At 34.0% G+C, this 12,515-nt stretch overlaps 1 protein-coding gene across 4 annotated transcripts in view; it reads left to right on the forward strand.

Moving 5' to 3' along the window:
• Nucleotides 1–12,515, forward strand: part of LOC100377043 (equilibrative nucleoside transporter 1-like) — a 28,744-nt gene continuing 16,229 nt past the window's right edge. Inside the window, exons 1-4 of one of the 4 annotated variants that reach the window (XM_085491714.1) lie at nt 1–114; nt 3,276–3,666; nt 7,988–8,069; nt 11,560–11,693. In XM_085491714.1, the coding sequence (XP_085347840.1) occupies nt 3,302–3,666; nt 7,988–8,069; nt 11,560–11,693 (581 nt within the window). In that variant the 5' untranslated portion in view covers nt 1–114; nt 3,276–3,301. Of the gene's footprint in view, nt 115–2,933; nt 3,074–3,275; nt 3,667–7,096; nt 7,226–7,987; nt 8,070–11,559; nt 11,694–12,515 lie in introns of those variants that run through there. The other 3 variants (XM_085491703.1, XM_078013056.2, XM_085491717.1) reach the window with 3 other exon arrangements.

Consider the following 12,515-nt stretch of genomic DNA (forward strand, 5'->3'; position numbering starts at 1 on the left):
GTCGAATGAACTGTGGCGTGCTCGAAAAGTGCAAGGCCCACCGATAAACACTCCAACGCTGTACCAAGTTTGGTAAATATACATTGTATGTTACTCAAGGGAGTAGTATTATAGGTAAGTTACAACTAACATATAAGGTTGTTTTTTAATGTAACTATGTAGTATCAATACACAAACCCTCTGACAGGGTGAATGTGGTCCAAGGTAGTGCACCTCTAGTACCATCTACTCGTATTTGACTCTCTTTGTTTATTACTGCTTTAGAAGCATCCCGAAACGTAATTACGACCAAAGCTTTCCATGTCATTCTACTGCTCATGACCATGTTGTATTGTTTTGTCTACGTGTGAACGCCACAAGTTTGGCGTTGGTGTAACCGTGCAGGTAGATTGATAATATTTAAAATTGAGTGAACAAAAATTTATTTTTGTTTTTTGCTATTACTACCCCTGTTTCTGTGTTTTGGTATTCTTGTTTTGACTAGTATTATTTTTTAAATCCGTATTTTGAAAATAGTTTGAAAATGGAATATTTTATCCTCTTGGTGTTCCGAATTAACTGTACTTAAAATAGAACTCGTTGACTATTTTGAAATAACTTTCTGTACTACACGAATGTTTTTCATGGTTGACAAACAATCCCCATGAACAGACTTACAGTTAGATAGTAATTTAAACTTTGAATATTGCCAGGGAATGTTTCACCTTTGTTATCATTAGTCATAATATATATATATATATATATATATATATATATATATATATATATATATATATATATATATATATATATATATATATATATATATATATATATATATATATATATATATATATATATATATATATATAATCCTTGTCGAAGAAGGTGCTCCAAGGAGAATATAATGCAACTCCGTGACGCAGTGGCAGTGTGGATTGACGTGACGTCTAGGAGCAATCCGTTCTGTTTTGGCATATTGATCGCAGCGCTATTGTAAGTTACATCGGGTAAAACACTGTCATCTGGATTTGTAATTTAATTATTAAATTGCTGAAAAAAAGCGAAATTGAACGTTGGAATGAAAAAATGGTGATGAAAAAATAAAAACATTTCCGGAGCCCAGTTTTTAGATTGATTAAGGGGAGTAGTCGTGGCGAAGCATCGTGTTAGAAATAGTTCCCATGTAACGTATATAACGTGAGTAAAATGTGAAAATAAACCACCAACGGCGTTACAATCCATATCTACAGAACTTTTTTTTTAACAGGAACATAAACATCCCAGGTTTACTTCGTACCTGCAAGTTTGAAGTTCTTGTTGACGTGGCATGCCTGCATGTTTACTTCAAATCAATTATGCAATATTATAGAGTGCCCCGTGATAACGACAGTCGTTCGTATCTTCACTCTGAGTCAATACAAGATAGCGTGTTTCAATCAATGTTTATCACTAAAATATTAAACAATGAGATAATATATCATTTCAAAGGACTGGGTGAGTGGCACTCATACTAAAGTAATTTTATTTCCATTAAGAACAATAACTGCGTGTGACCGAAGCCAAAAATAAAGCATCGGCTTTATTTCTTTTGCACAAATTTTCCGTACACGTCTATGTTTAACATGTCGACTGGTCGACATACTGTTTAAACAAAATAATACGGGCATATTTTAATAACTAATGTAGCCACAACGAGACGCCTTATAAGTACTTAAAATTAAACTTATTGCAAATTAGTTTATTTTAGACTTATTACTGATTTTGGGGGATCTCGTAGAGTTTGGAAAATAGTGTTATTTTAAAATTTAAGTGAGAAATCATGCGATTTGGGGGGGGGGTGTGTTGGGGAGAGCTAGTAAGATCGCGCCTGTGTCGGATATTGAGCAGATCTCATCCCTCCATGCAAAATTACGCAGCGCCGCCTCTCACCATACGGTAATTCAGTTTTAAATTACCGTGCCCATTATCTAAACGTGATATTGATATTTAAATTGTACTCTCAGCGCAACAAATGCGTTCCTTGCAGCTTTATTTATATTTATTCATTTCTATGGAAGTTGAATCCGAACCAGCCCAATTAACGAGCACACTGTGCAACGACGTCATTATAAATATTAATATTAATAAGTTATACCGGTCAATTAATTGAATATCTTATTGTCAGTATCTTAGAAGAAAATGGTAAACTGAATTGTCTGTTCACCTGTGAAAGCCAGAGCTGAATGTCACTAATGTCTTAGCAACATTCACCAACAAGAAAGCATTACTCAATTTTATTTTTTGTGTATTTTGAATTTTCGAGAGTTATCAAGATTTTTGACCGCATTTCACGTAAACAATATAATAGCTTACATAAAGAATCTGAAGAATGAGCGTCTAACTTCAAAACAACAATATCGCATGTGTGCGGACAGTTGCCTGGGATACGGGTTGATGTATGGAATCCCTGGCATAAAGTCAGAACTTGCTGGAACGTGTCCAGCAAATTTTGTTTTAAAATTTTTACTTTTTTTTCAAATACCCACCTTTTCTTTAGCCGGAATTAATTTTCGCTGAAAAGACTGACGTTTTGGCTGTTATTTATGAAGTTTATTTTCACTGGTTTTTGACGAGTTGAATTTAAAATTTAGAAATATGAAAAAAGGGTAGTTTCACTGGATTTTATTGTCGCTGATTCGTCCGTTGAACGAAAATAATTTCCAAGTTGAAATAAAATCAAGGTTTTACGTTTTTACGTACATCAAATTTAATGTTATTCATTCCAAGTGCAATATTTACATCATAAGTTCTAAGAAAACTTATTTTAACGTCTTAACTATACATTTTGGGTTGCATATCCTCTCAGATGCGACGTTGCTGTCACCTGCTTTGGCGTAGTAACACGCCACCCCGCTTTCAATGCTGCTCTACCCATGTTAAATAGTGTCACCCGGGCTAAATAACTATTCTCGGCTTGGTTGATCGTTACTGCGCAGCCATTGTCCCTCGTCAGCTGTTGGTCGTTGGGGTCTGCTGCAGCAAACATTTTTAATTTGGGGTATTGAAAATGTTTCGGTAAGGGATTTAGTAACGACACTGACAGAAACTAAAGGTATTCTACAGCATTTTGTTTCAGAGATGTCAGTTCGAATGAGCGGTATATGCCTGATATTCGCTGATTTTTTGTGATCGATTTGTTAAAGGTCTAAGCTATTGACAACAATGCCGAGTTGTCATACTAGTATCCTGCTTTTTGTAACTCGCATTTTCTCGGTCACTACTACTGCTTGACACTCGTTTAATCATACTTTTAGGTAGCGAGGCTCAATAGCGTGTGAAGATGGTTGTAAAACGTACAGGCGATGGACAAGATGGCTCCTCGAAGTTTCCAGGTTATGGCAAAGGAAGGGCGCCACTGATCGAATTTGTTGAACTTAAAGACATTGAATTTGAAATCGATGAAGTGTTGAGGCCACCAGAAACCGATGACACTCCCGTGCAAAATGGCACTGTACCAAATGGACATGTTCCCAATGGCAAGGTCCCCAATGGCAAGGTTCGCAACGGTTCTGTTGCAAATGGAGATATTCCGGAACTGCACGAAATTGACGTAGAAAAATTGCCACCGTCGACGGAAACCAGTGTGTTGATCAAAACTCCATACGAGAAGGACGATGTATCAACGACACCACCGCCTGTTGACAGGTAAACGCTATTAATAAGTATATTATAATGCGAAATCTGTCTGCTAACCCAATTTGTACTGCGTAATGTAGCGTATGGTCGGATTGAGAAAAAAATTTGTATTAACTTGGAAAGTATTATAGTGAGGTCATGTTTTTCGCACACCGCAACATTTCTTTTTTAAAACAAAGCAGCGTTTTTCGGTGACCTTGGCCTAACAGCACGTTTCGTTATAACCTACAAACCAGTTCATGGTTAAAACCATGGGATTGAACAGCGTAGCACTGATCAAAAACACTGCCCTACATTTGTGTTCATGCTAACAGCGTGTTACTGAGACGTTGTTTACTCGCACTGGTATAATCATAGACCTTAGAAAGAGACTTTTAAGGTCTATGGTATAATGCATTTTACCTCACCCCACCCATCATATGTAGTTTTTACCTGCGCAGAAAGATAAAATACAAATACTGCCATGTAGCTACTACAATATTGGCACTACAATTTGAGGACCTAATGATTTTGTGTACGTACTAATTTTTATTTGATTCTTTATTTATTCTAACACTGCAAACAATACCTATTTATCCAATTTTCCATATACATATATTTATTCAACAACACTACAATGATTAAATTAGTGTAAAGTTTAAAATGCTCTAGTCTACTAGTTATATTAATTTTAATAATACATTGTAATTGGTTTACGTCTAGTCAGTTTTTCAATATGCCATATACCCAAAGTGTTGCAATACTCTATTGATATGAAAATCATCAGATTAGTCAGGTGATGTTTTTGGTCATGGAGTGCTGGGTGCATTGTCTAATTCTATTCGTGGGGGTGGGTGAATGGACAATAAGTTAAACTTGTTTTTCACCAGCTGAGAGTGAGGTAATTCAATTATTTTCTCTTCCGCTAACTTCTTCTTCAGTTCCTCTTTTTAAGTAAAAAAAATATATGCTAATTATTGTAAATCTCTTATTGAAGTCCTGAGGATTAAATACTGCGTAATATTTCCGTATTTTTATAATAGAAGTGCAATGCATACATCAAAAATTGTATTAATTGTGTATTAAAATATGAACTTAGTTTAACAAAAGTAATTACATCTTGGGAACCACGTAATATCACATCACCTGACATTATGCTGACGCCATCAAATTTGATTTTCTTGTAGAACTCTGTGGAAATGCCAACAAATTTGCAGTGTGGCTGATGGAATTAATGGACAGTAGTACAGATTTATATCTGTATTACAGTATCATTTTTGTCATACTGTTAAAGTTACTTCATCTGATTGAATATCATTTTACTGAATGTGATTTACTGAAGTATATAAAACACAGAGACTGAACTCTGTCGTTATTTTTTGTAATCAAACTACCATAGGGATCTCAGTAGTAAACGTGGGTGATTGTAGTGGAATGTCTGCATAGTGGATATATCGGTAATAAATAACTAGTAATAAAACTGCTGCAGAATGAAGCAAAATGTAAAGCGTGTTTGATATGGGACCTCCATAGTGGCGTTTACAAAGTGTGTAAAATACATTGCTGTTGACACAAAACTTGAACACAGGTTGCGTGACCACTGCAGTGCTTTAAGCCATTGGAAGGTTCCCGTTTTGAACAATACACTAAATACAAGATCAGAAGTTATTAAAAATAGTATCATTATGGAGAGCAATTACAGACCCATATAAACACGCATTTGTTATTTTATATATTCATGTACATTTAATTAAGCGTTTTTTACTTATCAACGAAAATAAGGAAATTAAAACCCAGTGCAAGTGCATTTACAGTATTATTGTGAGAGAACAGATATGTTAATTCCTTGGAAAACTGCAATGTGTTTGTGGTAATAAACATGGATTTATAAGATGGCAACTCCACAAATGCCGTAGTCTGAATTCATGACTAACTTTTTCAATGTTAAGAGCATGCCCATCCCCCTGCAAATCACCCATGTGTGATGAAGATAATTACTCTAGACTCCTTACAGAAATAGCTCGTTATTACGCTTATTCGTTTGTATTCATTGTCCTGTATTTTATGTCTTACTGCATAGGTTTCAGTCATGTTTGATTTAGTAATTAATTAGTGTCTTCTACCATAGATCTTTCTAAGGTCTATGCTTCTACCTAATGAGGAGATACTAATTTTGGTAATTGTGTTGCATCATGGATCTTAGGTCTATGGTTGCATTACACATTTCAAAACTGATAGATTGACAGTTGTTTGTGCTTACACACGTCTGTCAATTTTGTCATATCTGATTAGATACCAGAAAGTCTGTTTACCTAAGCCTGCTATCATTCACAGATATTTCTAAAAGGAATATGACAATTTGCATGTCCAACTGTTTTATTTTTTGTGTTTATGACTATACTCTTAAAACTAGTTTGCATTCAAGTTTGGGTTTATTGCTCCCTAGATCAAAAAAGAGCGATTCTAGTATTGCATTTGAAATTTAATCTTTGACCTTTTTCTGACCCTGTCTGGTTTTCTGCATGTACTGTTCCACCTGCTTAAAAACTTTGGCAACTATTTTGCAAATTAATTACTGTCTCAAGTTGATAGACACAATATTGGGTCGGCTCCAGTATTGTTGTGAATGTTAAATTTTGTTGCTTTTACTAGTTTGCTGGGATTTTGTATGTACTGTGAAATACTTTATTTTAGCTGGAATTAATTTTCGCTCAAGACTTTTTGGGCGTTTTGTATGGAATTTATTTTCACTAATTTTTGATGAGTTGAATGTGAAATATAGGAAAAAAAGTATATTCACTGGATTTTATTTTCACGGAATCATCCCTTCAGCGAAAACAGCGAAAATAAATTCCAAGCGAAAATAAAGTATTCTACAGTATATATAAAATCTGAAACCCATGCACGTATACACAGAAGAAACTGTAGCATTTATTTTACAATGCCTCATTGTTTGTGTGAATAACACTAACAGCAGCACTGTTAGTTTTAGTGATTGTCAGCATGGGCTATACTAACTGGTTTGATCTTTAAAAAGGGGTCCATGAATATGTGATATTTTAAATAGGTCACATCCATGATGCTATTACTGGAAGTAAGCTGACTGTTGGTATGCATCTTGACACATGGGAATATTTATAGCTGCACGTAGTATTCTCGTAATTTTCCATACTATATGGCAAATTCTACCATCCCTCCTTTGAGATACACTCAAGACTATTTTCTGGTATTTAAAACCTGTTTTAGTAATCAATGACTCTATTTTAATTATTGTATGTTAAATATCATGTAATTACTTTGGTATCTGACATGTATCAATGGTATCAAACATGCAGCGTTCATGAAACTTGTACTAGATTATTTGGATGCTTGTCAATTATTGAGGAGGTTATTTGATATTAATACCATTGCGGTGGTGTGTATTCATGACCTCATCCTAATAGTCTGGTATTCTTTGCAGACAAATTTAGAGTCATCTCCTTCAAAATTATCAGATGTTGAATCATTCAGTTTATGTGATATTTTAAGTTTCACTGCCATTTCTGCTGTACTGTTGGTAGGAATTTCAAAGCATCTACTACCAATTACGGTATGAAATTTGTTATGACTATTTCCATTCAAGCAAAGAATAATGCTGCTGCATACTACATATACTATTAGTCCATTTGCTAGCATGAGCATACAGTATATGCATTGTACCAGAGTCTAAATAGAAATTGTTTAAGCTGTATTGGGTGGGAGGGCCTTTTATAGATGAACAGGGAGTTTACATAATGTAAAATTTGTAATGACACTGAACAATCAAAGTGTGCAAAATTAAAGGTAGGCTTTACATTATAAATTTAAAAACTACATTTCACTAAGTATATCACATACGTGCTATTGCGACTGTATTGTACTTGACCGTGTTAGCACCCAGGGTTCTCAACCTGAGCACCCCCCTTCGCAAATGACAATTTTAATTCACTGTGTGACAGATTGAGGGGGATATTACGTCTTTGAGGGAAAATGAAATTAGGTGCGTCGTCATTTACTCTTACAATGAAGAAACAAAAAATGGTCACAACAAATATGCACATTTTATTACAATATTAATTACGTACCACCCAAATTTACAAGATTAAAAATATTAGTCTGTTGGAACACAGTCGAAGTCAAAATCTTCATTATTATCGCCACTGACGAATTCAAAAGGGAATAATTAGCATAACTCAAATGGTGTTAATTAAAAACCTTCATTTATTTTGTTTGTCTGATTAACATGAGATAATTAAATTATTCATAGGACAACAAATTGTTTACAAATTATTGCCATGTGTTACATATGTACATGTTCTTTTGTATTTTTCAGGTTTAAGCTTGTTTACTGGATTTTTGTTCTTCATGGTATTGGGACCTTATTACCATGGAATATGTTTATAACAGCTGAAGCTGTAAGTATCATAATGCTACTGCCTCAGGGGTTAAACAGAAAAGACTCTCAGGGGGGGATCTGCACAAAGATTATTTTTAAATCAAAGAAAGCTTAGAAAGAACTCCCATGTGCTGAGAGTATTGGAGACACATTAAATATAATTCGAAATTACTTAGCTGAAAACTAATTATGCAAATCAGAAAATTAATATGACCAGATTTGAGTGTAAAACTAATGAGGTCTGCGCAATGTAACAGAAAATCTATGTCTCCAAGTTTAATTGAAATGTGATTAGAACCAAAAAATTATGAATTATTATGCTTATTAGGGAATTAATATGAACAGATTTTTACCCCAAACTAATTAGGTTTGTACATTGTCCTAGAGCATCTTTGTACTAAGTTTCATTGAAATGGAATAATTAGTACCGTGAAAACTCCAAAATTTCGACCCCTCTAAAAATTCGATTAGCTATTTATTTGCCGGGTTTCGGTGTTTTATTTACCTCCAAATTTTCGACTCCACTAAAAATTGCCGACTCATTCTTATTCGAAAATTGCGACCAGTTTTAGTTTTCCCCCAAACGAAAAAAAAAACCGATGTGAGCGTTCAAACGGGACCTTCCTCGAAGGCATGAATCCGGGTTTCTGATTGACTGAGAGATTTTTATTTTATTGGTAACGAAAATATATTCTAAATAAACGAAGTTTCAAATAAAAACGAACACAAAAATCTCGGCATGCTGCGTTTCTGAATTGTTGATTATTACTGTACTCAGTAGTGATTATAATAATGTACACAAAATAAATTTGTTGAATGGTTATGAAATACAAATAAAAGTCAACTAAGTTTCATCGTAAGCGAATGATTCCGGTCTCGTATAAACGTTTGATGCTGTAGGATATCCGCCATGTTCTCTTAGGTCAAATAGGTCAAATCGCTAATTAACCAATCAAAAAGCTGGATGATGCCAACGTGTTCAAATTACCATAGCTTATTTAAATATGTTAATGTTATTGAACGCAATGCGAAGAGATTGATGTTGTAGTACGATATTTTGGCTTGGATTTTGATGCGAAAACGGCATGATTTTTTTTTAAATAAAAAAATTAGTTGTTTTTAAAAAATAAACTGGTCATCTGAAGAATAATTTAACATTGTTCACAGTGATAACAGCTCATTCTCGAAAGGAAGCTTACCCGCTCTTGCTAGTCACGATAAAAATCATACACGTGTACTCTTGAATAGACAGACGTCAATGACTACGGTAAAACTTAGACTCTATTTTAGCCGGCAGGATTGATTGAAATGTCCGAAAAATGACGCCAAAATACACCTTAAAAGTCCCATTTTATTTTTTAATCCAAGGGCGAATTTACGGCAGAATTTGGTCCCTCAAATAAGGGACACGTGAGCTTTGATTCTAACCGGATACATTGCACTGGGTCGGGGAGATAGTTTGCTAAACTTCCATGTATCTTTTGTCCAATGGGTACCTGTACTTCGAACATTCGCAAGTTTTCCTAGGTAGTGCGAGACAGCTTTGTCTTTTGACCTATTAGTTTTGTGCTGACCTCTTCTGCGCGTCTTGATGTTTTGTTTTGCTTGTCATAATACTCACTGATTGATGACTTTGTTTAGATTTTGAGTTACAACTTGGCCACGACTCTAAAAACATGTCACATTTCTAACGCCAATTATTCAAAACCGGTCGAAATTTTGGAGTTTTTACGGTACTTTAGATATCAGTGTGAAAGCTTAAAATTGGTTAATTATGCAAATTAGGTAATTAATATGTACAGATTGTAACCCACAATTATTCAGGTCTGTCTATTGTCCTACAGCATCCATGTACATTCATTGATATGTGATGTATAGTACCTGAGATATCAGTGTGAAAGTTGGTTAATTATGCAAATTAGGTGATTAATATGCACAAATATTTACCGGAAACTAATTGGGTCTGCATAATTCTAGATTCATTGAAATGTAAATGATTAGTACTTTAGATATCAGTAGAAAAGCTGAAAATTTATTATGCAAATTAGGTAATTAATATGCACAATTATTTACCCTAAAACTAATCAGGTCTCTGCATAGTCCTAAAGGATCTATGTACCAAGTTTCATTGAAATGCGATGATTAGTACTTGAGATACCCATGGAAAAGCTGAAAATTAACTAATTATGCAAATTAGGTGATTAATATGCACAAATATTTATCGAAAACAATCAATCTCTGCATAGTCCTTGAGTATGTAAGTACCAAGTTTCATTGAAATGTAATGCTAACTACTTATATCAAATGCTGAAAATTAATTAATTATGCAAATTAGGTAATTAATATGTACTGATATTACCATAAAAACTATCAGGTCTGTGCAGTGTCGTATGACATCTATGTACCAAGTTTCATTTGAAATGTGATGATTAGTACTTGAGATATCAGTGGAAAAACCGAAAATTGACTAATCATTATGCAAATTAGGTAATTAGTATCCACGGATTATTACCAAAAACTAATCAAAACCTAGCATTAGTTCAGAGCATCTATGTACCAAGTTTCATCAAAATCCAATGAGTGGTTGTTTAGATATCAGTGGAACAGTCATGGAACCACTAAAAAATAGCTAATTATCATGTAAATTAGGTAATTAATATGCACGGATTTTTACCAAAAATTAATCAAATCTGCGCATATGTTCAGAGCATCTATGTACCAAGTTTCATCAAAATCCAATGAGTGGTTCTTTAGATATCAGTGGAACAGTCATAGAACAGCTAAAAATTAGCTAATTATCATGCAAATTAGGTAATTAACGAGCATGGATTTTTACCAAAACCTAATCAAATCTGCGCATTGGCCCAGAGCATCTATGCACCAAGTTTCATCAAAAACCGATGTATGGTTCTTGAGATAGCAGTGGAACAGTCGGACACACATACACACATACACACATACACACATACAGACACACTAACTGCAAAGACACCCATTTTGTGCTTCGCACATGGGAGTCAAAAATTTCAGTAAAAAAAAATGAATATTCCAACAGTCATTTGATTCATAGAGAACATAAGAGCATACAAAATTTAGTGAAGGACAGATATACGTGTGATTTGCGCAGTAGTTCTACCATCTGCCTCCCACCCTGTGTTTATAATGATCAACCCTTTATTCAATAATGTGTCCAGATGCAAAACATATTTATGGAACACTCTGTTGTGTATTAGATAAAATATGAATGTGTAGACATATTGCTGGTATACCAGAAAGCATCTGTCTGTTAAAAATCTGGTTAATAGGCATAAAAATAATCCATCTTAAAAAAAAGTGTCGCTTGTGTGATAAAAACAAATAGACTGCACGATGAAAATATTAACTGTTCTACAATTAATTTGACACAAAATGTTCATTGTGAGTGTCTAAGTAATTGCACTACCCTGTAGTATGAATAGAAACGTTTAATGTGTAATGTATTAATGAAGATTTATTCTTTTTTTTTTTAGTATTTTACCGAGCACAAATTTGGCAATGTTAGTGACAATGCAGAGTATAAGGATAAATTCCTTAGTTATCTCGGCATTGCTGGCTTTGTACCAACTCTATGCTTTATGGTGGTTACTCTTTTCATTTCTCACAAGTAAGTCCTATCTGATGTATTACAGATCTTGGTGGGGTAACACAGTATTCAGCTTTTATAAGTTATATTGTTTTGGCATGTGAAGTGATATGCAATATGTCATAACTTTGAGATTTGATTTTTGTGGTTAAGTGTGGTTAAAATTTTGCCAACAGTATAACTTTAGAGCATAGAATCAGTCAATGATAATTTAACATAGGAATGGTTATTTTATTACAGTAAAATTGTGTAGTTTAACGTTTGAATCATAATTAACTATTAACTATCGAAATGGCCAATTGGTGGCCATGTTAGTTTTATTTACACTCGTTCTCAACCAATTCTTGGTCATGCTTTGACCGACTTTTGTTCAAGTAATGTTGTCTTTACTCATTGGTTTACTACTTCCCATGTCATTCTTATTGTCAAAGACAATAGGATTGTCTGTATAACTGAGAATGATTTTTACTAGATTTTTGAGCCAGTACAAAATGAAAAAAAGAAGCATGGCTGCATATATAGACATGTGGTTCTTGTCATTATTTATAACCAATATACAACACTTGTTTGTTGTTTGAAATTACACCATTTGTAGTTAACATGCCAAATGCTCACCCAATTTAATTATAATCTATTTCTATCTTTCTTTGTTCATTATTGACACAGTCACTAAAAATTTGACAGGTTAGGGTTAGTAGGCATAAAGCTGGTTAATAGGCATAAAAATAATCCATCTTAAAAAAAAGTGTTGCTAAGCTGTCTCACAATTCTTCTGTAAAACAATATTTGGTTACAGATGAGTTTTAATGATTCATCCCTTGCTCAACAGTAATTGGCTCAATT

This window comes from Saccoglossus kowalevskii, chromosome 2 (genome assembly GCF_978046115.1).
Source record: "Saccoglossus kowalevskii chromosome 2, keSacKowa6.1, whole genome shotgun sequence".
Lineage (NCBI taxonomy): Eukaryota > Metazoa > Hemichordata > Enteropneusta > Harrimaniidae > Saccoglossus > Saccoglossus kowalevskii.